This window comes from Corylus avellana, chromosome 11 (assembly GCF_965113065.1).
Source record: "Corylus avellana chromosome 11, dhCorAvel1.hap1.2, whole genome shotgun sequence".
NCBI classification, from domain to species: Eukaryota; Viridiplantae; Streptophyta; class Magnoliopsida; order Fagales; family Betulaceae; genus Corylus; species Corylus avellana.
This window is the reverse complement of record NC_142500.1, coordinates 5,820,679-5,846,902: the sequence shown is the minus strand read 5'-3', so window position 1 is coordinate 5,846,902 and position 26,224 is coordinate 5,820,679. Positions and strand designations below refer to the sequence as shown.

General features: G+C 37.6%; 3 protein-coding genes across 4 annotated transcripts; 2 read left to right on the top strand and 1 right to left on the bottom strand.

Moving 5' to 3' along the window:
• Positions 1–3,640: 3,640 nt before the first annotated feature.
• LOC132165670 (Tetratricopeptide repeat (TPR)-like superfamily protein) lies at positions 3,641–16,761 on the bottom strand. Of its 2 annotated transcripts, XM_059576327.2 has the most exons (6): positions 16,196–16,761; positions 14,752–14,838; positions 11,765–11,947; positions 11,566–11,652; positions 11,415–11,486; positions 3,641–5,976 (listed from the first exon to the last, which is right to left on the bottom strand). In XM_059576327.2, the coding sequence occupies exons 1-6, from the start codon at positions 16,403–16,405 to the stop codon at positions 4,015–4,017; spliced, it is 2,601 nt and encodes an 866-aa protein (XP_059432310.2). In that variant the 5' UTR covers positions 16,406–16,761; the 3' UTR covers positions 3,641–4,014. The 2 variants fall into 2 exon arrangements, with proteins under 2 accessions (XP_059432310.2, XP_059432311.2); XM_059576328.2 differs by lacking the exon at positions 14,752–14,838.
• A 6,863-nt stretch (positions 16,762–23,624) lies between these two features.
• Positions 23,625–24,678, top strand: LOC148583035 (L10-interacting MYB domain-containing protein-like). Its single transcript, XM_088511786.1, has 2 exons — positions 23,625–23,978; positions 24,064–24,678. The coding sequence occupies exons 1-2, from the start codon at positions 23,625–23,627 to the stop codon at positions 24,676–24,678; spliced, it is 969 nt and encodes a 322-aa protein (XP_088367912.1).
• Positions 24,679–24,896: 218 nt separating this feature from the next.
• LOC148583034 (uncharacterized) lies at positions 24,897–26,224 on the top strand. The gene is made up of 2 exons (XM_088511903.1): positions 24,897–25,665; positions 25,761–26,224. The coding sequence occupies exons 1-2, from the start codon at positions 24,897–24,899 to the stop codon at positions 26,222–26,224; spliced, it is 1,233 nt and encodes a 410-aa protein (XP_088368029.1).

Here is a 26,224-nt window from a genome sequence, read left to right as displayed (position 1 = left end):
AACTTAGAAAACCACCGCCGGGATACTTGCTTCAAACCGTACAAGCATTTTGTCAACCTACAAATCTTTGTCCCTCCCTTTGCAGCAAAACCAGAGAGCATAGTAATGTAAACTTCTTCATTTAAATCCCCATGCAGGAATGCATTATTCACATCCAATTGATAAATAATTGTCCTTACATGAGGTGATGTAGATGATGCTGGAGGCAATGTCCTTTGATACAGAATGAAGAATCCATGACACTACCATGTCATTACAGCAAGTCTAGGCTTGAAATTGACTGTCATGATCCGATGGCTTGAGCATTGAGCCATCAACAAAGCGAATTGTGTTCTTGGCACTCAAAGAAACAAGCATTGAGCGACTCTATGTATTGAAGTTCTCTCCTGTTAGTGGCTGGCCAACTAGTAAGATGGCGGGATTTTCACCACTGTTAAGAAAAAGATGATTAGATGGATCAATGGAACGATTGTTTGGAATGGTGTTTGGAAGAGCAAAAGAAGAGGCAGCAAAGTCTTATGCCATTGAAGGAAAACGAAGGAGCTTCACAAAAATGTGAAAGGCTCTGATACCATGTCAAGTATAGCTTGCTCCGTAGAAATAGCCGAAAACAGAGTAATGCAAACAGAAGAGAGAAATAAGAGAGAAGGTTGAACAAGTTGAGAGAAAGAGAAAGAGTGAGCTTTATACTCTATATAATCAACCTTAATGATAATAATGAATGAATACTACTTATATACTTGGCTACATTGATAACAGAAATTGAGAACTAACTAAACTAACTAACTTCAACTTTGACTGAAAACAGAATGAACTAAATTACAACTGAAGAAGTTCAAACTTTATTAGTTTAGTTCACGTGCAGCCAACTCTCTAACTGAAAGGCTTCGAGTTATCTGATAGCATCCAAACAAATCCCCATTCAATTCCACCTCCACACCGAGGATGTGCAACACCTTTTCCATCTCCACGAGAGCTTTGGATCTCACCAGTGATATCCTCCCTCCCGTGCCTCCTCCTCCTCGACCTCTCTGAAAACACCCTCCAAGTCACGATTCTGAAACAATTGTCTTCCTTGACTTAACTCCGCAGCACTCTCCGGGGTGGTTTCTGATAAGTGCCAAAACATACATATTTTAGCCCTTAATTTACATTTGTTAATTTCTTAGTTTTGATTATTTTGTGCTATTTTATTTTCTTTTTATGTTTTCTCTGTTTTTCTAGGTTTTTGAAGAAAATGAAGCAATTCTAGAAGTATTGGGCCTAAAGGAAAAAATTGGAAAAAGCTAAAAGTTTTGGATCAAGCAAAAGCATCCACGGGTCGTGCGATCGATCGCACTACACCTAGGCTCGAGCGCTCGAGCGCCCAAAGCCAAGGAGCGAGCACAGCTGCGACCGCATGCATCAGAAGAAGCTCGAGCGCATCACACATGTGATCAAGTGCAGGTCCACGCTTGAGTGCACTCGTGCGCTGGAGGAAAACCCAAAGGCGGATAGGACTCCTTTTTCCTTCCCAAACTAGGTTTCCCAAGTCCTAGTTGAACTAAGACTTAAAACCTACGATTTTCCTAGGTTTACTAGGATTTTTAGGGTTTTTCTAAGTCTATAAATAGACCTCTAAGCCTCACAATTTAACACGGAACTTGAGGGAGGAGAATTTGAAAGCTATTTTCAGGAGTCGTTTTTCGGTTTCTTCTTTCCCTTTTCTTTTATTTTTATTTCAATTATTGTAACTAACTCTTAGTTATGGGCTAAATTGAAGCCCTAATCATGTCTTTTTAAGATTTCAATATTTGCGTATTTGTTACAATCATATTTTGGGATACTTAACTTGTTTATTTTCTATTTAATTGAATTTCTCATATGAATGTACCTGATCAACATATATATGTGATATGGATTAGTTATTTAAGTCAATTTGGATGATCGAGTCTTTTCTTAATAAAGTGACAACAGAATCTTCTCATGGATTCTTGAAGTAATCAACATGAGGAATAGAGAGTAGACGCCCATGCCCTAGGCCTCATATATTTATCGATTTTCATAGATTTATGATTTCTTAAAGAACAACTTAGTAGACACCTATGCTAAATCCTTTGAGAAAGAAAACAATTAGAATAGACACTCATGTCTAATTCGTTGTTTAAGGAGATCAATAGCTTAAGAAGTACATATGCCCTTAGGTTGGCAAACATTAAATATACCAGTATGATTGGCGAATTGGCATATTGTTATCTTAATTAGTCTGATTAGTGGTGGATGTCGAATCCCTAACGCTTTCATTTATCTTTATCTATTTTCATAATATCAATTTCGTGACAATTTCGATATTTTAATTTAGAAAATCAATTCTAAGAAGAATCAACAATCCTCGTCGGAATGATCAGGTATTTGCCTCACTATACTATCGTTTGATCTTGTGCACTTGCGAGTTAAAACGTACTGAGTATTCGCCTATTAATTTAGGCAAGTATTTGGCATAACAGTTTCTGACCTCTTCGTCTCTCTAGTGAACTTCGAAGAACTAAACCTGACGAGGAACAAGCGGTTATCGAACAAGTTGTTGGGAATGTTCGGCCAAAAAAAGCTAAGAGAATGATGAGAGAGAGCTGATGGAAACATAAGAAGGATGTATTTTTGAAGGATGAGAAAAAGATACAATATTAATGCCGTAAAACCTAGCTGCTTATTGAAGCTTCTCGACCAGCCCAAATTAGTTGAACCTTATCATTTTTTCATTGGAACCCTAGGTAATGTGACAAAAGATTTTATATATATATATTAAAAACTTAAAAAAATAAAAATAAGAAATTGTGATCCATGAATAGTGACGTTTTAGTCCCCAAAAATGTCGTTATTCATTTAGTAACGTTTGAATAAAGAGGCTTGCTAACAAACAGCCTATGCACAAACCAAAGAGAGAAAAGCTTACCTTTAGAGAGAGAGAAAGGTGATTTCGTCGAAGACCAAGAGGTAGAACGGTGTCACACTATGGTTGTAGGCAGCAAACGGCCGTGACTCAACATCGCGTCGCACGAAGCTCGCAGCCTGTAACACACCTATTATTTTAATTTTTCACTGATTTCTGCGATTATTTTTTAAGAATGATGATTGAAAGTTTGTATTGAAATGGAAATGAATGGCCAATTCGAGGTTGGGCCAGCCTCCTTCTACAAGTATCTAAGAACTAATATTCTATTACAAAGGACCTGAATGAATGTCCCATTGAGAAAGACTATTGCCTTTTTACAAACAACCCAACAATATAAACAACCGCACTAGACTGCCAACTAAGCCCAATCTGTAGCAATCTTTCGATGTGCGCCACGTGTTAAACTTACAGCTAATTGATCATCCTCTACTGAAACCCTAACTTCCCCCAAATCTCACATCCCCCTTGACTCACTCTTATGTTTTTATCACATTCCCTCTATTTTCTCTTCACGTCGCTCCCGTCCTTCATCACTCCTACGATATTTGTGGCCAAAGGCCACCATAGACTCGTTAAATTGATCACTTTCTCATTAGTTAAAAATTGTGCTTGGATAATTCTTTTATTTCTTTCTTCAGAAGGCATCCACACGTAATGAAAGGAAGATGAAACAGTAAAACAAGCTATGTGAGACTGCAAATGGTCATCTGGATATCAAATGGAAAAGGCTTGGAATTCAAATTCAGGATTAAAAAATTTCAGTTCTTTTCTCAAGGAGCACATGATCTCTCTATTCTTGAATACCAGCTGGATTAGCCACTAAAACACAATGGTCGGAATCAAACTAAATCTCAAATCTGAAAGGTGGGCATCCGCACTAACCAAAACACAGCCACCACCCAGTAATGAACCCTAGAAGTGAAAAATTATAAGGAAAAAAAAAAAAGAACAGAAAAAACTTATTCTCTGAATTGAACTATATATATGTTACAAATCCTGTTAAAGGATTGCTGATCTACCCACTAACTAATGCTGAGAGGGGGGCGCTGGACATAACGACTCAAGAACAACCAATGCAATAATCATGAAGATTTATTGAATGTTACGCCACTTGGGAGGAACCGGACACGACTACACTGCTTTAACTTGGCAAGAGCTTCTCTTGACTTGCTGAGCATGAGATCCACATAAATTGAAGTCAGAGTTGCTTCCGGACTGTTGGGTAATATGGTTAGTGCTTGCATTGCAAATTGGTGTGCCTGCTCAAGCTCACCTTCCATGGCAGACACGGCAGCAAAATTTGCATAAAGTGCTGCACGCGCCTCTTCTGGCTTGAGGAAAACAACACCTTGCGAGCCCTCGATTGGAGGAATATTGGCAGTCACTGATCCTCCGTTAAACTCTTCACAATCGATGCTCCTCTCCAATCGCCATTGCTCATAGTCGTCTTGGCTGAATGGCAATTCAACAGTATTTCCCCCAGACAAATAATTGGACAAATGCTCCGCAGCTTCCTTTGGCCTATTTAACAGGCAGAGAGCCTCCGCTGCATACACATGACCAAGAAAGATGTAAATTCTAGAACCTTCTGGAAGTTCCAAGAGAGACGTGGTGATTGAAAGGGACTTCATGGGATTTTCCAGCTCCAACTCTACATATGCCAGGTTAGCAAGAATGGCTTGCTTTAGCAAGTGATTTTCTCTTCTACGAATATCTTCATAAGAAGAAAGAGAGTTTTGTATGAGCTCCTGACTTGTTCCTCCCTTTGGTTCTCTTGCATCTCCATTTGAACTAACCTGACTTAAGGCTACTGTTACCGTAAATGCCTTCGAATCAATATTGTGTAAGCTCTTGTGGTTTGAGTTCTTGGAAGAAGCTGCTTCACTTGGTTCATTTTCCTCCAAGGAGGAATTAGAGGGCAAATCAGAGTTCGAATGATTTGATTCAGAGCAGTTCAGTAAGTGCAGAGCATTATGTAGACACTGCCGGGCAAGCGACATTGAGAGCTTTGGTTGCCCATCACTGCTCAACGAACAATCATCCCTTTCAACAGAATCTACATGTCTGTTTCTTGATACGCCATCTTCCATAACAAGTTGTCTCCATTTTCCCTGCCCAACAACATGAACTCTGACTTCTGATCTTTCTGATGGAGCCAAACTTGTTTTTATTAGTCCCTTCTCTAAAGCCATCAGACAGCATTCAGCAAGTCGGAGCCATAAGAGAGGCCGGTTGTAGAACACCAAACTGGCCTTCTGGAAACAGCGGGCGGCAAGTATTGGTTTCCCACAGGCCAAGTGCTGTACACCACAGTTATATATTATAAGAAAAGAATTATCCTGCGAGAAAGATGACAGCTTTAGTGGCTTGTCCTTCCGAAGAGATGAAGTATTTGTTAATGCCTTCGAAAAAAATATCGACGATGTATGGTACTTCCCAAGCTGATAATAAATGCACCCAAGATTGTTGTTGAAAATGCTTGAAATTGCCATGTCTGTCCGATTACTTGATGCCACCAACAGCTTGATGGCTTTACGGAAATTTCCACGTGCATATTCAATATGAGACTTCAGGAGGAGAGCCATGGATGAATCTTTCCCACGTGCTACATTCATAACATGCTTGACTTCTCTTTTTGCTTGCTTGAGGTTCCTAGTGAGAAGCAGAAACCGAACTTTATAAAGCTGCAACTTGAACTTCAAATCAACAGTGGTAAAAGGCCTATCAACTGGGGCCCTTGACAGATCATTTGAAGATGAAAGACCGGACGGCCTTGCTGAATTCTGTCCACCAATATCAAGTGTTGACAACATAGTTTCATATTCAAGTGTCTCCTCCGATAAAGTTCTCGATAACGGATTTTCTGAGGCATTCACACTAGCAGCTAAATCTGAATTAGAAGCATCTGTAGCTGATGAACTGCTAGGAGGAAAAGAGGAAGATTTTGTGACTAGGCTTGCAGATTGTTGCAGTGCCATGTTTCCACTGTCACCTTGGCTCATACAACTAACACCAAAAGCTCTTTCCACCCGTATCAATACATCCTGAACAAGAATAATCATATTTGTTACCATTTTGGAACAACAACAATAGGATGTACACACGAAAATTAAAATGGTAAGCATAATTTTTACATTCAAGTAATGAAGACATTTTGAACTGAGGCTATTAGCAAATTTAAAAATAAAAACAAAAACAAAAAAGAATTGACATTGGATCAACATTGTCCAAACTGGGTTATCATGTCCCTATAAACAGCATAATTCCAGATCCAACAGGTGGCTTGAACTGCCTAAAATGCACTAGCATAACATCTAGTAAAAGCCAACAGTTTCATTTAAATTGGAGTAATCCTAGAAAGAAGATTTGTGTCCCTCTCTTGTACCTCCAAAGGTAATGTGGCTTTTAAAAAATCCAATGGTAATTTTAAAAGTCCCATCACCTTTGGAGGAACAAGAGGGGGACAAAAGTCTTCCTTCTAGCATTACTCGTTAAATTGGGGTCCAAAAGTTTCTACAGACGCACATTTCAATTCGACCCAATTATAGCAGATAGTCAGGTTCAGAAACTCAGCAGAACAACACTCATTGCCAATCCAACAGTCATACACCAGATCTTTCATTGATGCCAAACTTGTGTTGACACATGCCAAGCTTCAAAGCACAACTTTTACAAGGAGACCACATATCTTGTACTTGTGGACATCAAAGTTTAGGCTGTTTGGAGATTCTAAGTTGCTTATAATTCTATTTCTCCATATCCTGTAAAGAAAAAGCTTGAATTGATTTCATATTTTGAATAAACAAGGCATATGGGATGCTTTGATCTCATTAGAAAATGTTTATAAAGGACAAATACTGAGCTTATACCAAGAAAGAAAAAAGAAAAAACCCTACTCAGCCAAAAACGGAAAATCTGTTGTTTTTTTTTTTTTTGGGGGGGGGGGGGGGCGGTTGGGGGTGGGTTGTTGGTGGTGTAAGCCTCGAACCCACAAGTTCACCCTCAAGCCGATTCTTATGCATGGACAATGTGCCACTCGAGCTTGAGTTCATTGGCACATGGAAAATTTGACTGGATGAAATTCCACTTTCCCCATTTGACAAAGTCAACATTCTACATAATTAAAACCAACTGTTCTTGTCTCAACCATGGAACAGGTAAATACAACAGTAGCTGAGACATCTACACCAAAGTTTGGTGTGTTTTCACTTGCAATACTGAATCATTCAGATGGGCCTTCTACATTACTAGTCCCTCAAAATATAACATCCGTTTATTACAAAAGAAAAGAGGAGTGGGGGAGAAGGGACGAAGGGAACCAAACCGGAGAGTGGACAGTATCTTTTCATTGTTTGATTCAAGGAAAAATGGAAGGAAAGAGGTAGAGATAGTGGGAAGGAGGGAAAGAGGTAGGGATGAGGAATCTCCACCTAGGGCCCAAACTTTTTCATCCCCTCAACTATGAGAGGATTATGGAAGGGAAACAACAGAGAAAGAAGGGTGATGTGTTTTTACAATTTTACAAGCGGGGTAATGCGGTGATGTGTTTATAGAATTTTACAAGCGGGGTGATGCATTTCTACAAATTTGTCCCTCTTCCTTCTTTCCTTTTTTCCATTCTCTCTTCTTATACCTCCAACCAATTATTCTTACTGCTCCATTATTTTGCTATCACATATCTCAAAATTTTACAAACCATTATTAAAAACACAAATTACAATAATTACAACTAAAGTAATTTTCAAAATTGAAAAACCTATTCAAGACCGAGACAAGAATACTCTCCATTTCAAATTAAATAAATAGTATCTATTTCATGTTTAAAGTTGGTACATCTAACGGAGTACAAGGAGTCAATGTTGGCACGCCCTTTAAAAATTTTAAATGATGTAACATCATATACACCATTAGATGCACCAACTTTAAATTCAAACTATGAAATAGATATTATTCATTTCAAATGAAATGGAGAGCATACTTGTCCAACAAACAGATCCAGTGCAATAATTACCAGTAAAATCAATTTTGGGACTTGAAAAACCAATCAAAGACAGCTAAAAGTGACAGATTAGGTCCCTCCCAAAAAAAAAAAAATTGACAAAGTGAAAAGCTTCCACTAATTCAAAAAAAAATAAAAATTCACACAAAATATAAGATTTCTGTAATTTGACACATCAATGTTGATCAGATTAAAGGCTTTCAGAAGGCAAAAACTGTCAACATCTTTTACAATGTTCCCCTTGGGAGCTATTGGCTGATCCAAACTCAATGCAGTTAACTTGATGTTATTAAGAACGCTAATGAATCAAGGAGATGAGGTTACGTCTAAATGCAGGTTCCACATGGAAACTTGAAATTACCACAGAAAGATAAGAAATTTGTCTATGTATAGAGGTATCTTACGTATCATAAGAATTAAACGCATATATCACATAACTAATATCAGGCAGCATTAAATAAAACCAAAAAACCAATATAGGTATATTATGTTCTTTCTATTTTAAGATGCCTAGAAACAATGGAAATGTAGCAAACTGTTTCATGTGTTCCAATAAGAAACAACCCCCCCTCCAAGAAGGCTGCCTATCGATTTCACATGTAGCATTAAAAAATAAATAAAAAAAAACTACAGTGGTTGTTAGTTGGGTGTGGGTGTTTGGGGTGGTGTTTGGTTGGTCAGCTTGGGTATTTGGTGGTGGTGCCTAGATTGACTCTGTCCATCGAAGTGGGTTGCTGGATTGCGGTGAAGCGATAGCATCTTTGGGGATTTCAGATTTTGGATTTTTTTTAGAACAGTGACAGGCTTGGGTGTTTGAAAGCCGATGGGCTTTTAGGGTTTGATTTGGTCAATAGTAGAGAAGCTTGGGATGGCAGACAGCAGCTGTGTTGAGATGGTGATGGACATGGCATTGGCTCCGTTGGGGTAGCACAGCGTGGATCGCGAGATTGCTATGGGAAACAATCAGTTAGGCTTTGATACTAATTTGATGTAGGACAAACAATGATCTCAAAAATCACACAGCAAAAGTAGCACAAAGTGAGGAGAAAGGAACTAAGAAAAGGAAAATGCTTCATTTCCTCCTCTGGTCCTTCTCTCATCCTCCCATTTTTAAAAATCATCATTGGATCTATGGGGCCAAATTTAGCATCTAACACAACTCTCCAACAAACCTCTCTCTTATGTAAATAGCGCCATAACCATTTTCCTAGGAAAGCATGTTGAACATCTACAAGTTCTGAACCCTTAATCCTCCCTCAAAGATCGGAGAGCAAACCTTGAACTAACTTACCAACTGAAATTTAAACTCTTCACCTACCCCACAATAAGAAATCTTGTTGAAGCTTCTCTATATAGTTTGTAACACCCACAGGGAGAGGGAAGAGGGGCATGAAATTCCCAGGCAAATTGGAAAGAGTGCTCATGATAAGGGTAATCCTGCCACCTTTAGACAAGTACATCTTTTTTTTGACTAGCAAGATGCCGCTCTATGTTTTCATAACACTTTCCCAAATGGACTTGGCCTTATAGGAGGCCCCCAACGGGAGACCCAAGATACTTCATAGGCCAAGAAGAAACTCCACAACCCAAAATGCCAGCCAAACCATCCACATTCTCAACATTACCCACAGAAACCAATTTCGATTTAGCCAAATTAATCTTCAATCTAGAGATAGCTTTGAAGTACAAAAATAAAGCACGCAAATTGCGAAGGTTGTCAGAATTGGCCCCATAGCAAACCAAAGTGTCATCCGCAAATAAGAGGTGTGAGATGTTCGCCACCCCAAACCCAACAGAGAAGCCAGAGAGAAAACCCCATCAACAGTTGCAAAAATCATTCTACTTAAGGCCTCCATAACAATAACAAAGAGTAAAAGGTAACAAAGCATCTCCTTGTTTCAAACCATGGGAGCTATTGAAAAAACTGGACGGAGTGCCATTCACCAAAATGGAAAAGCGCACCAAATAAGTACAATGTGTTATCCAAGAACGTTATTTCTCCCCAAAACCACACCTCAACAAGTAAGAAATCTCAATTGACAAAATCGTAGGCTTTCTCAATATCCAGCTTACAGAGCACCCCTAACTCACCGGATCTAATCCTACTATCCATACATTCGTTAGCAATAAGCACATAATCAAGGATTTGCCTACCTCTAACAACAGCATTGTGGGGCTTCGAAATGATCTTCCTAACGACCCTTTCAGCCTATTGGCAAGGGCGAAAGTCCTTAAGATCAATGACCCCGGTTTTCTAAAGATCAAGGACAATGAAGGCGGCATTGAGACTTTCTCAAACTTGCTACCAGCATTAAAATCACATAACCACCCCATAATATCTGCCTTGATCACCTCCCAACATAGTTGGAAGAACGCCATAGAAAAACCATCACAGCCTAGCGCCTTCTCACTATTCCTACCTTTCACCACATCAAAGACCTCACTCTCCTCTAATGTTCTCTCTAACCAGGAAGCCCCGTCCACATCAATGGAATCAAAATAAAGTTCGTCTAGCTTGGGGCACCAACTAAACTGTTATGAGAAAAGGCTGTCATAGAATTGCACAACGTGATCTCTGATTGCCGGTTGATTAGAGATATTGAGCCATTGACTGACGATGACTCAATGGAATTGTTCCTCCTATTCGAATTGGCCACCCAATGGAAAAACGCCGTACATTTTTCACCCTCTTTTAACCATAGAACCCTAAACTTTTGACTTATCTCTTCCATTAAAGTAGCTTTCTCCAATTCCCCAATGACAAAGGTCTTCCTCAATTTCCCTCTATCTTTTGGAGGAGCTGTAGGTTCTTCATGGTTTAGAGGAAGAGTCTTGGATGATGAAGAGAAACTGAGGAAGACCTCTGTCATTGGGGAATTGGAGAAAGCTACTTAATGGAGGAGATAAGTATTAGGGAAAAGTTTAGGGTTCTATGGTTAAAAGAGGGTGACAAATGTACAGAGTTTTTCCATTGGGGGCTTGAAACAGATAAGATGACCACAATTGCCTCGCCTTGTCCACAAAACCATTGGCCTAGGCCACATATACACAAACTTAAAGGATCTTCCCCCTCATCAAATTGGTACTCAACCAACAAAAGATAATGAAAATAGAAACTTGTAACAAGAAATTGGATCATCTATTAAAAAAAAGAAACCTACAACATTTTATATCCTTAGACTAAATGTCATCTCACCAGGGTCTCTGATACTCCCTGATCCCAAGGAAAAGAACACAAGCTCCCACCAAAAGGTTAAAGTAATTTGCTTCACATGTTCAACATTACCCAACCCAACCCCCCCCCCCCCCCCCCATATCTTTCCTTTATGGCCATAAGAAGGATCGAGTTATAGATCACATACAATGATACAAGACTTGACTTCAGCAGTTACTCTTTCTCTAATGATATTATATTAACTTAAAGCAACAACGGTAAAAATTTGTGAACATTGCAAAATTTTGAACGAACTAGTAAGAACTTACAGCAGACTTTGAAGCATCACTGCAAGTAAGCCCAACATCTAGCAACAAGAGGCAAATATGAAGAGCTGTTGTCTGCACATAAATAAAAAGAAAAACATTTAACAAAGGACTACAACAGCCAAAGAAAAACCAGAGGTAACAACCATCGTACCTCATCTATCGGTTCGATATTTTGATACAAAGGTTCCAAAACCGATAATGCCTTGGAATATTCATGAAGATGGAACCAGATAACTGCCTGGTAAGAGAAATTTTAAGACAAGCACATCAATTCAAACAAGGGATAAAAGAAACAAATTACCCTTCAGCAATCTACAATAAATTTACTTAAAGGCATAAAGAAAACATACAACATTTAGGATTGCCACAGAAGTGTCAAATTCATCTGTGTAAACAATATTGGAACTATTTGCAGTAGAAAGTTGATGTGCCATCGTACTATTGCCTTTAAACCCCGAAATAACTTTATTCCCAAGATTGCTAACAGCCTCCACCTGTTCTCCTGAGGCACTAGCAAGCTCCTCACTTCTCTTCTGTTAAAAAGAAACAATGAATGACTACCAATAAAACAAACATAAAATCATCAATTAGAAGTCTAATCAAGACCGGAATACTAGGTGACAGAACCATAAAAATTACAATGATATGATGCAACAAAACTTATACCAATAGCTGCCATTTTTCAGTGCAGAATGGCATTTCCTCTTGTTATTTAATTTTGTACAAGCCACGATATGAGACGACAAAATAAACATCAGAGATAAAAACTCAGTAACTTTCTGAGTCTAAACTACCGCCAGCAACAGAATATCTTTGGGCCATTCCGCTCTAGCTAGGGTCATTTTAGGTCATTATTTAAGATTTGTGAATTATTGTCCTTCCAAATAGATATATACCATAATTAAAAATGCGGGTTGAAGTAATACATTACATACCACAATTTCCACACCAACCATCTCAAATGATGGTTTCCAAATGAATAACATAATATATAATTTTGTGCTCTTACTAAACCTAATCATGGTTTGCAATAGACAACCCATTTGCATGGCATCGTTAAGGTGACAATGTAAAATGTTGAAACTTGCAACCACACTATCACCATGCTAAATCCAGTAACTTTTCAAATTTCTATGTCTGATCTATAAAAGGTAAGTTTAGCTTTCCCCTAGTTTTGCCTTTCGTATATGGAAAAAAAAAATTTGGATAAGTAATCGAAATTCATTAAAATGCAAATTCCTATATGGGCAGGACGGAACCAGAAGTTCTTTATGGGAGGGGGGCAAAGCATGAATGAAAAATTTATTAAAATCAGAAGGCTAAAGCATGAATGAAAAATATATTAACATTAAACATTTCATGAATATATAATAGCTTTTAGATGTCAAATCACCCAATTGGTTGCTTACTATTTTTTCCTTTTTTTAAAAAAAAAAAAAAAAAAAAAAAAATGTTTCTTGTTTCTTTGGGGTTTCATTTTTTAATTTTGGTTGTTTCTTAAGAACTAAAAACTACTCTAAACTATAGTTATCAAATAACAATTAGAAAGTATTATAGTCTGCAATCAAATAACTATAATTTCTTATAAACACATTTCATTACAGAAAAGTAATTCACAAAAATTAACTACTAATGAAATTAATTTACAAACATAGCAATATATTTATAACAGTATTACTATTCAATAATCATAATCTTTGAATTACAAGACCGCTTAGATTTAGAATTAAGCTTAGAAAACTAATCTCAAAAAGTGTAACCTGCAATAAATGGTTTTACATCTATTCTATTGCATATATATATTAACAAAAAGGAAGATAACTAGATAAGAGTTAAGAGACATGGCAAAACAAAACAAAATAAAGAAAGTCAATTCTAGTTCTACATGCTTAAATTTTACTTGCTTGCAGCCTGCAAGCTTGCACTTTTAGGGATTATATAGTTTGCGGAATTAGCCTTCTCTGTTGTGGATAGGGGCCGTATGGCCAAAATGTAAATTGTATGGGGCCATATGGGTATAAATTACCCCATGTGAAAAAAAGTTCATTCAAATGGGGGGGGCCTAGGCCTATGCCAGCCCCCCATTAGTTCCGTCTCTGCATATGGGAATTGGAACGGTAAAATTATTAAAATTAAATACATTTCCTGAGCACAAGAACAGAACTTTCATGACCAACGAATAAAGTGGAGGAAAAGATGAAAATGAGACGATTATCATCAGAAGAGAAGAAAATAGTATATATTAACATGAAGACTAGCATCAAAGGCATTATATATCAAATATAGTGCAAAAAGAACCAAGCAGACATAAAAGAGTAAGCACCTTTTTAGAAGTTGCAAATAAAGAGTAAGAAAGTATATTCAATATTAATTTATGAAGGCAAAAATCAGAAGGCTTTATATGCAGTAAAGCTCGCAAATTAAACCTGATATAAATTTTATAAAGAACCAAGACAGTATACATATTTTGGGCATAAGGGAATTTGCCTTGTGAATTTATTTTTATGATCTTTATAGGAGAATGATGTGTCAATCATCTTAAGCACTCTAATCAAAAGTTCTAACTTCTTCCATTGATTATACTCAATAGGCATAATGAAACTGTAAAATCCAACGCTGGTGAGCAATCCTTCTTGCAGGCCCATGAAATTATTGCTAACCTCCATAACCCTCTCTCAATATTGCCATCAACCAAACAAGGAAGATAGCATCTAACAAATCTAATATACTCAAAAGGCTTATGGCATTTGGACTACCTTCTTTAATCGTTTCGGACTATCTTGGGTTATTCCTAGACGTGTAGTCGACCTGTACGCTTGTAGGTGGACTATTGACGGTCTGTGGAGTAATGTTGTATGGAAAATGGTGCCAACATGCCTTGTATGGTGCTTATGGAGGGAAAAGAATAACAGAAGTTTTGAGGACTGGGGCAGGATATTGAAGGAGATTAAGTCCTTATTCTTTAAAACTTTGTACCTTTGGACATCTGCTTTTGTTTCTCCTATGATGATTAATTATAGTGATTTCCTTGTTCTTTTTGCTCTTACTAGCTAGGTGCTTCCTTTGTATACTTCCTATATACCTAGGGGCGTCTTACGCTTTTAATGATATGTGTCAATTAATTATATAAAAAAAAATATGGAAAATCTAGAGAGAAACAAAGGTTACCATCACTGTAAAATATATTCCTTTTCTACTAAGGATCTAATTGGTAAGATGTGGAATAATGTGCCTAATGCTTGTGCCCGTGTTCAAGCAGATACTATTATGGCCATCTACTAGCATAAAACTAATATCTATATAGGTCAAAGGGTGAAAAAGTAAAAGGATCACATACCTTAACACTATTAAGTACTTCAAGCAACTTCTTTGGATCCGAACAACCATCTCGAAAGTATTCGGCAATTGCAATATTGTGAAGAACCTAAAATATACATATTAATAAAATTTGAAACCAAAAATGCTACAGCAGAGAAAGAAAATGATATTCCCATAAGACATTGGATTCAAAATGTTCATAATAATAATTACATAAATGTCCACAAATGAACAGTAATGCTTATAAACAGGTCAAACCAGGATATCACATACAACTAAATTTTATAAAAATAGAACATTCAATCAAAGGCTGGCATCCAAATTTGTCCCAATATAAATCAAGAATCATTTGAAAACTTCAGAAATTCGTATGAAATTCTTGATAAATATGGTACAGCTGATCTTCCAAAACATACCAAGAAAAAAGCACTTTATAACAAAGGTCTTGTTCATTCCACAGACTTACTCTACCTACCGTTTCTGCTGTAGAATACAACAAAAAACAAGGCAATAAGTGTGTTGGAGGCTTTTGCTTTGAAGGAAAAACCACTGTTCCTCGGGAAAAAAGGATCCAGCTTAATATTTGAAATAGATGATGCAATAGCATAGTGGAAGCTCTTAGGCAGGCTATCTAAAAACTGTTGTAATTGAAGTGGCAAATGTCATGAACTCAATGGGCCCATCCTTGCATTGTACCCCTCTCAATTATGTATGGAACACAAACAGTTTCACTTGGGTCAGTTTGTCAATAAATTGCATACAAAAACTATAGGAATGTGATCAGGGTTTAGAGGGTGTTTCCGATTGTCAAGACAGTTGTCCACATAGAAAGTTAAGAGGTTGAAAGTGTTTCTATAACCCCCGATCTTTTCTTGAAAATTGTGCCTCTCCTTTGCACAGATAGGCAAATGCCAGACCATATAAATCCTTCTGTGTCACACATGATTCTCTTTTTCATCAGTGCTTTCACCCTCTATTAACCACAAGGCCCTCGATTTCTGCCTCCAACTCACCTCCACCAGAAGAGTAATCCTCTCCAAATAATTAGTGAAATCCTACAGCAAATACATTACCAATACAAAAGATACAAAAGGTTGTCTTCAACCAGAACTTTTCTAGCTACCTCAACCCAGCATTCACCCTTCCCAACCTCAAACTCTCGTCAGTTATCAAATTTACAGTACTAACTACCAAACCTTCAATCACAGCACTTTTCCATTTTCACTCATTCAAGCTGCACGCCTAAATCTCCATTTCCAAAAGCCACAAGCTCAAACTTCACAGCCAAAATCAAATGATTTCTCACCTAAACCTAACAAAGAACATTTACAATTGCCAGAAAGAAAAGCAACAGGCAAATCCGATCGATATCTACACCGCAAGGGTAACGCAAAGTAAAACGAACTAAAAGAATATCAAAGAAGTGAACTGAAACATGTATGCGAGAGTGTGGAAAGGCTTACTTTGGGATCGTGTTCCTTCTTGAGGAAGAGCTGGTTCAGGACCTCGACGCACTCGGCGAACTTGCTCGATTGGAATTGCAAGGCGGCGTCCTTGGCGAGCGCGGCTGCGGCTGACAAGACGGCGTCGTCGTCGGTGCCCGAGGACCCGTCGCGATTCGCATTAGCGGCAGCCGTCGATGACGATGACGAAGATAAATCTCGCGCGTCCATTTCAACCGGATCGACCAATCGGATGCTGAGATTTTACGAGTACCTTATCCAAATGAGCTTAATCTGAACTGTAATGAATGGGAATCTGAAAAACCCTAGAATTTGAATTTCGAGTGGAAATCGTAGTGGCCTTTTGGAAGCGATTGGAAGGTTCCGAAACCCTAAGGTTTGGAAAATTTCAGAGAAGGGCACTTGTTAGAGTTTCTTTTGCTTTGATGCGTCCGATTTGCAGAGCGAGGGAGTGAAAACTAAAAACCTATACGCCAAATTGGGCGAGATACGGATAAAACGAGCGAGAGAGAGAGAGAGAGAGCGAGGAGAGAGAGAGTACTTTTTTTAGTTTTGTGCTTTTGCCTGTTTGTTTTTTTTTTTTTTTTTTTTTTTTTTTTGGGGGGGGGGGGGTGGGGGAGAGGACCAGACTATTTTACTTATTTAGCCAAAAAGAAATGAAGTGGAGGGGTTGTTCATGGCATATAGGCTATTTTGGGACTTTGGAGTGATCGACCAAATTTAGCCTTAATGTTCTTTTCCCTGCGTGGGATGTGAATTTACAAGAGCTTTTAGTTCGTACATATAGGCGTGTCTACTTTTATATAAGGCGACAGCAGGTAAGAAGTTGTAAACTTCTTTTATTATTGATATATTAAATTTAATAAGACATGCTCTACAAAAGGGAAAAAAACAAAAACTTTTCTTTGACTTGCTTTCCGCGCTACCTCGCCTAGCTCGAGGAGGAGGGTTAAGTTTCTGGTTTCTACCCTCCTCCTCCTCCACGTCCATGTGAAGCCTTCATCTAAGTGTTTTTCTTTGGGAGTTTTCTCTAGACCTTTTCACCTCTTATGAGGTCTTGTCCATCGCTCTTTGGCGATCTATCTGAAGGGATTCTTTTCTTCCTCCTAAAATCACAACATCGTCCACTCCACCACTGATTTGCCACCTTTTTCAATTCCCAGCGCCGCTCACTCCTCCACTTTGCCAACCTCTGTCTTTTTCAGCCTCTCCGCTCCCCATCGCCACCCTCTACGTCTCTACCTAGACCTCACAAGGCTATTTGCCATTAGCTTGAAAAGAAAGTCAGTTGGAACTGTAACAATATTTGAATGATGTGTAAAAAAGTAAGAATGTTTGATATGGAAAAGTAATAGAAAAAAAAAAAAATTGTTTTGTAGTTATTTTTTTATTTGAATAGTAGTAAAATGTGATTGATATGGTGTAAAAAGTAAGAATGTTGAAATTGAATTTTAGATGAATAATATGGGGCTTTTTTTTGGTCCATTGGCAAACAACCCCCACATGTCTTCGCCTACCTCACTCACCTTCGTATAGTTCTCATGTGCCCATGCATCTAGGGCTGGCAATTTTGACACAACCTGCAACCCAACACGAACACGACACGAAATTACCGAGTTTGGGTCATAAACAAGTTGACTCGTTTATTTTGTGTCTGGCGGGTCAACCCGTGAATGACCCGCCAGACACGTTTATATGTGTATATATATTTTTTAAAAAAAGTATCTAAAACGGTCGTGTCGAGTTAAACGGGTTGTGTCAACCCAACACGATCCATTATTTTAAACCTAAAACTATTATGATTTGTGAATGCCAATGATATTATCATCACTTTCTAAGCTAAACGGGTCATGTTTAACCCGACATGATCCATTACTTTATACATGTTAAACGGGTCAGGTCGAGTCGAGTTCACGGGTGACGACCCATTATTTTAAACGAGTTAAGCGGGTCGTGTCGAGTAACCCGTGAAATAGTCGTGTCGTGTCCGGGTTTCGTAGGGCTAACCTATTAGTTAAACGGGTTGTGTTTGGATTTACCTTAAACGGGTGGTGGGTCATTATGGGTCAACCTGCCGACCCGTTTTGCCAGCCCTAATGCATCCCCCGTTTCCTCCGTTGATGCTGCTATTTTCTATTGTTTTCTTGTAGTTTTGGGCCATATGGTGCCCACGCCACCAACTATGGTGCTCTCCAGATCAGGTTGTAGATCTTTATGTGGTGTTCTTGACGTAGCAGAAGACTAAGTAACCATAATCAAGAGCATCTGCGTCTTCTGACCAAAAGATAAAACAAGCCCACAGGCTTAGGAAAGATAAAACTTTGTAGAGTATTTGAGATAAAATTCTTTGATTTGATTATAATTCAATTGATTGAGTTTTACATCACAACATAGCCTATTTATAGAAGAGAAATACTTGCAATTGAAGTAAACCTAGTCCTTGTAAGGAAAGGAAAATAATTAAAGTCAATCTAATCCTAGTAAGGAAAGTAAACATAATCCTAATAGGGAAATGAATTTTAAAATCAAATAAAAATCTCTAGTCTTCAGTGAGACACATCCTACATCAGTCTCTCCTTCTTGAAAATAAATCATCCTCAAGTTAAGTTCTGACTCCTCTAGTGGAAAATATTCAAAAATGTCTATCAGGTTGAATATTGAGGATATCATCATTTCCTCTAGAAGATCAATGATATATGCATTGTCGTTAATCTTTTGTAGTACTTTGCATGAACCATACTTCTTGTTCCTCAACTTTCTAAAAGTATTAATCGGCAATCACCCCTTGCGTAAATACACCATCACAAGATCTCATTCTTGAAAAATATTCAATTACTGACCATTGTCTGCTGCTGTCTTGTATTTGGTATACAATTCTTCTATATGCTGATGAACCACTTCTTGCGTTGATTTTACTTGTTCTGTTAAATGTTCAGCTACTATAGTAGCCCCAGTACCAGAGTACCGCTCACTTTTTCCTGCAAGAGTCGAAATATTATCTTCTGACTATCCCAGAAGATAATGTAGTCGTTGTCTCTGCCTTTGTACTGGGTGTCAACTTCAAATTGTCACAGTCGCCCCAAGATTATATGACATTCATCCATCTCCATCATATCACATAAGATCGAGTTTGAGTAATGTTTACTGATCTAGAATGGAAAACAACATCTATCGAATAATTATGTCTCGGTACTTTGCTTGATCGAACCGATCTTGAATGGTGATGGGTGCTTCTTAGTGATCTTCAGCCCCATCTGTGTAACCATTGCTATAGACATGAAGTTCTCTCCACTACCACCATCAACGATCACATCACAAATCTTTGGTTATTTGGTTCCTTTTGTCTTGGAGTCAAAAAAAAGCGTTGAATTACTAAGGATCTGGATAATGGACTTCTCTTATTAGCATCAACCAACTCTTCCTCCTTATAATATGGCATATCATCCCTAATTGCACCATCCTCTCGACTCCTCCTTCTGTCTTATGTTTGATCAAGTTCATCATATGTCTCCTAGGACATTGATGTGACCTATGTCTCGATTGGTTGCACTTGAAACACTTGTTCGGACCAAGTCGTGCATATGGGTTGTTGGATGAGGGTATGTTCACTAGTTGCCTTGGGATGTTTGAGTTGCTACTGAATCATTTTCTCGTGGGAGTGAATGATTGATTTGGACTGATTGTCGGGATTAGGGGTTGTCTTCCCCGACTCTGCGTAGATCACGTCGAATCACTTGGGTTTTGCTCCCATATTGGTGCTATATGCCTTTCTAGTTGTTTCTCTACTTGGGTTGCCAAGCTAACTGCCTTGATCAAGGTGAAGACAGGATGTATAGAGACCTTGTCTTGGATCGCCATACACAATCCACCAAGAAATCTTACTACTTGTTGAGCCTCTGTCTCCATGAGATCATTAAGGGTAGATAGGTGATAGAATTCACCAACATATGCTTGGATTGTTCGACCTCCTTATCAACACTCTTGGTATTGTTGGAATAGACGTTGCGCAAAGTCCAGTGGTAAAAATCATGCCTTGAGTAGCCGTTTCATCTTTAACAATGAAGTCACATGTCCCTTCCTTTGTTAGGCTTGAGAAAACTATAATTGTTCCCACCAAGCAGAAGCTCCTCCCTTGCACTTATACACCACCAACTTCAACTTGCAATCATCGGGAATATTCATATAATCAAAAAACTTTTCTACCTCCATCGCCTAATCTAAGAAATCTTCAATGTGAAAGCAATCATTGAATGATGGGAGATTGATGCAATGTGACATCGTGGGTCGCAAAGACAAACAACAAGTAATTCACAATTCTTCTTAAAACCTTGAGTCTATAAGGATTCAAGGAAAAACATAAAAGAAAACTCAACCTTTAAGTATTTCTCATTGATAAACTCATCATAATAAAAAGCAACCCTCCTCTTACATATTAGGTCTACTATATTTATAACAATAAGCAAACTTCTAGTAAAAGTAAACATAGACTTTCACTTGCAATCAATTTGAACCCCTCGTCAAATTCAATCATTAACCTCAAACGGAATCGTCATCACGTGATTGACACATGGTTTTTTACCCCATCCTTACCCGTTATACCCTCACCCTTACTAACTTAAATGTCCAACACTAAAGAAATCGACCCACATGAAGCTGAAGAACTCGACCCCTCGACCCACACGAAGTTGAGGAACTAGACCCCTCCACCCACTCTAAGCTAAAGAACAAAAGTCTCACCAAGCTGAAGATCATGACCTATACACGTTCCCCTCTACAGGTCATGACAGTGAAGGAGTCCCACACGACTACTCGGTGGGACATCTAAAAGGGCATAAGCAAGACCTAGTACCTAATACCCACTATCGGCGAGATTATGATGGTGAAAGATGGAGCACTTCGAGGGTGAGGTAAGTGATTCAGGATCGAGCTATCCGATTTGCAAATGTGGGAGCAAAACCGTGATCAAAACAGCTTGCACAACTAAAAATCTTGGCAAAAGGTTTTATGTCTGTGTAAATTATGTGGCAAAATGTGTTTGAGAATTTAATTTGAATAGAAATTTAATTTTTCCCGTTATGCCTAAATCCTTTAGTAATGGGTTAAACCCTAATTTGTGTGATTGTGCAGAATGAAAAAAATTGTGGTTACAATTTTTTAAAATGGGCTGAATTAGAAATTTGTGTGTGTGGTGATCGAGTAGTGTCAATGTTGATGGAGTTGCAATAGGAAATGCGATCTTGAAATGCGAGATTGAACTTGTTGAGTACAAGTCAAAAATGGAAGTTGATGCTACTAATTTTGCACTTAAACTTGAAAGGCAAAAAAATAAGTATCGTTCGTTGCAGCTGAAGTTACGAGTTGCACTTGCATGTTGTTGATGTCTTATTGATGGTGTCTTATTGCTTAACATCAAGGCTGATGTTGAGCAACTAAAGAAGAGATTTGAAGTTGCATGTTTTTGTTGTCTTTATTTGTTAATTCAACTACTATCAAACTTATATCAATTAACCATTTTGTAATGTTTTTTGTACCCAACTATTGTACAATATTTCGAATGCTTTGTATAAATTTTGTTTGTACAATTTAACAAGTCCGCAAATGGGATTTGTTTAATATATTGTTGGTATTTGAATTTGATGTTGTCTTATTGCTTGCTGCTGTGATACCTTAATATGGAGAAATAAAAAATGGCTAAATGTTGTCATCCACATGTATTCAAATTTAACCAAAATAACACTAAATGTATAAGCAGAAAGCTGTAATCCAACGAGTCAACAATTTCATTTAGCAACTACTTAGAGCATGTTTGGGTCTGCGGTTGCAGACCCAAAACGCGCGTCTGGAGCATCAAAAGCTCGTTTCAACCAAAATACGGTCGTTTGGTAAAATGGTTGAAAAAGAGCTTTTGAAGTTTCAAACGTTGAAACTCACGTTTAAGCATAAGCTTCATTATGAAGCTTCTGCTCAAACGGACGATTAGAAGTAAGGCGCGCCGCACTTTTGTGATTAATGAAATATATGCACAGACAAATATACCCTTACAAATTTCACAAAATAACAACAAAATCCATATATAAGCATCTCTTCCCACCCTTTGATAAATCATTCTCGTTGCCTCCAGCCGCTCCAGAGAGATATCCAGGCAGGTGTGCTATAACTCCATTTAATTTTGCTTTTGCTCATCCTTTTTTTCCAATAAAACACATTTTGACATTTATTACAGAATACATATAGGAAAAATATAGATTAACATCGAATAGTATAGAGAACATCGAATAGTATAGAGAATAGATCGAAGGGAAGAAGATAAAAGAGAGATAACTCACTTGGCTGTATTACTGCAGTGATGGAGCCACGACGGTCATTGGGGGTGCCGTGAGCCTACCACGGCACTCCATCTTCTCCTTACCTTCTCATCTTTTTCACTAGTAATAGTCCTAGTGGGTGTTTGGTTGTTTATTTATTTGAAGGCTTGAGTCTTGAGATGGGAAGAGAAAAGGGAGAGCACAAAGAGGAGTAAGAGACTGAGGATGAGAAGGTGAGGGGTGAGGGTTTGAGGAGTCTTTCGAGCAAGTTGAAGGAAAAAAAGAGTGTGGGTCTCGAGGAAATCGTCTGGAAAGTAGTGGGTCTCAAGGAAATCTTTTGAAAATATATGAGTGGTGTAAACCTTCTAGAAAATGAAAATTTTGAAGAAAAAAATAAAATTGACTGCAAGGAGTCTTGCGTGTGACTTGAAGGAAAAAAAAAGTGTGGGTCTCGAGGAAATATTCTGCAGGAACTCTTGCGTGTGAGTTGAAGGGAAAAAAGGGTGTGGGTCTCGAGGAAATCGTCTGCAGGGATTCTTGCGTGTGAGTTGAAAGAAAAAAAGAGTGCAGGTCTCGAGGCGGTGGAAATCTTCTGGAGCATGAAAATTTTTAAGAAAAAAAATTGCCAGAAACGAGTCTTGCGCGTGAGTGGAAGGAAAAAACAGGAAAAAAAGAAGAAGAAAGAGAGTCAAGAAAGATTTGTAGGCAGAAGAAAAATATATATATACAACCACATTGGTTCGAGTGCAGCATGCTAATTATATATATATATATATATTTTGTGGGGCTTCATAATTATCCCGTTTGAGTGTGCAGGTGGGAAAGCCTTCACATTGGTTCAAGTGTGGCATGCTAATTATATATATATATATATATATGAAGCTTATGATAAGAGAGAAACAATTAGTTTATTTGAATTATTAAATGCTATTAATGTTGCAGAAATTTAATTCCATTATTTTTTGTTGTTGCCTTTTTATTTGATAAACATGCATTTTATTCATGTAAATATAAATTTTTGCATTCTATCCATTGATCACTTAAAACAAATTTTTAATTATTAATAGTGTTTAACATACTTTTTTTATTTATAATTGTATCAACTTATTTATTGTGTGACAAACATGAGTAAAAAAGGTCAAAGCAACGTTGCTGCTACTACAGATACTCAAATAAAGAAAGTAGTTTGGACTGAAAAAATGCTAGAAGATTATCTTGACATATGTATTACTGAGATTCATGCTGGTAACCGCCCAGGAACACATTTCAATAGGACAGGATGGAAAAATGTGATAGATAAATTTAATGAAAAAACTGGAAAACAATATTGCTATAAACAACTAAAGAACAAGTGGGATAGTTTGAAAAAAGAGTGGAACATTTGGAAGAGATTGATAGGAAAGGAAACTGGCCTTGGATGGGATCCGGTGAAAAAGACAATTGATGCGCCCGATGATTGGTGGGAAAAAAAATTGCAGGTACTATATTTGTACTTATTTGTTTTTGTTTAAATGATTTAAAAAAAAAAATTTATTATTGATTTTTACATATACTTAAATATAGGAAGTTCCAGAAGCAACCAAGTTTCGCACGACAGGTTTGGCCTATGCTTTGAAGGTGGAAATATTGTTTAGAGATATAACTGCCACCGGGGAGGGATCTTGGGCACCATCCATAGGTTTGGTTCCTAATGATATTGGTGTCATAGATGCTGCGGATGTAATGCTTGATGAAGATGACAATATTGTAGAAGGTTTAGATGTTTTGGATGATGAACCAAATCTCAATACACATGGCATTGATGATATTCCTGCTGATTTAGATACGCGGGATAAAAGAAATAAGAAGTTTGGTCTGGCGGTTCAATGTAAGAAAAGAAAGAAAGGAGTTCAAATCGTTAGTCAACATTTGAGTCGGATTTGTGATGTAATAGAAAGTAGGAATACAGTGACATCTAAGAGCTACGATAAACCTGGATGTAATATTGAAGAGGTTATGGATGTTGTTCGGGGGATTGCTGAAAGAGAAAATGACATTGATATCCTTAAGTTTGCAACAGAGGTATTTCTTAAGAGATCACATAGAGAGATGTTTGTGACTATTAAAGAGCCATGGTTACAGATTGACTTTATCAAGCGAATGGGAAATAGAGAAATTAACCGTCGTAGCATGGAATAATGTTTTTATTTTTTAATGTTGTTTTGTTATGAACTATTTGAACAGCTTTAAGGATTTATTTGAATGTTATTTTTTTTATGTGTTGATTTGTGTGCTAAGGTGAATATATTATAATATTTCATAACTACGTAGATATCTCTTTTTTTCTTTTTTTCTTTTTTACGGGTGCTTATATATTTATTTTGTGTTTATTTTTTTTATTCGTTTTCCTTACAGACATGGACAATAGTGATTATAGCACTCAAGATGATACAAGTGATAGTGATTATGGTGAAGAGGAAAATGAAAATGATGTTTTTATTCTAGCAGCTGCAGCAGTAGAATTTGTTGAGAACTATTATATGCCATATATTACAAAGGAACCTTGTAGGACCTCTTCTCAAACAGGTTATAAGTGGGTTATGGAGATTCTACAAGGTAATCCTGATAGGTGCAAACAAAATTTTAGAATGGAAATACACGTATTCATTTACTTGTGTAAAGAGTTGAAGGAAAGATATCATTTAAGAGATACTAGGAAATTAACAGTTGAAGAGTTGGTGGCTATGTTTTTGATTACTTTAGGCCATGGGTTTGGGAATAGAATAGTGCAAGAAAGGTTTCAACATTCAGGAGAAACAATTAGTAGACATTTTACTAGTGTTTTAATGGCCGTTTCGAGAATGGCGATTGACATTATTAATCCTATTGATAGGGAGTTTAGGGATGTTCCAAGCAAAATTTGTGATGATGAGCGGTATTGGCCATACTTCAAAAATTGTATTGGAGCCATTGATGGAACTCATGTGCCAGTTAAAATTTCTCCATCAAAACAAATACCATATATTGGTCGAAAAGGGACTCCTACTCAGAATGTTATGGCTGTTTGTGATTTTCATATGTGTTTCACCTTTGTTTGGGCTGGATGGGAAGGTACTGCACATGATACACGTATTTTTTTAGAAGCTATTCGAAAGGAAGAATTACGATTTCCACACCCACCTAGAGGTTTGTATTTAATTAAAATAACAATTATGAATTATACATGAAAAAAATATACTTTTCAATATTTTTTATGACCGTTATTCGTATATTATTTGTAGGAAAATATTACTTGGTAGATGCAGGATATCCTCACATGAAGGGATACATGGGGCCATACAAAGGGGAGCGGTATCATCTACCAGACTTTCGTCGCGGAAGCCAACCGAGGGGTATGCATGAAATTTTTAATCATGCACATTCATCACTTAGATGCACTATTGAAAGAACATTTGGAGTTTGGAAAAATAAGTGGAAGTTATTGCATTGCATGTCGAATTTTCCTTATGATAAACAAGTGAAAATCGTGGTGGCGTCTATGGCTCTTCATAACTTCATTAGGAAGCATGCAATAAAGGATGCTGAGTTCCAACCATATGATGATGATGGTGATTTACTACCTACTGACATTATAGGTGATGACGAAGCACATGATGAGTCAAGCATACAACAATCACAAACGTCCAATGAAAATTCTATGAACATTGAGCGTGATCATATTGCTAATCTACTTATGACCCGTTAA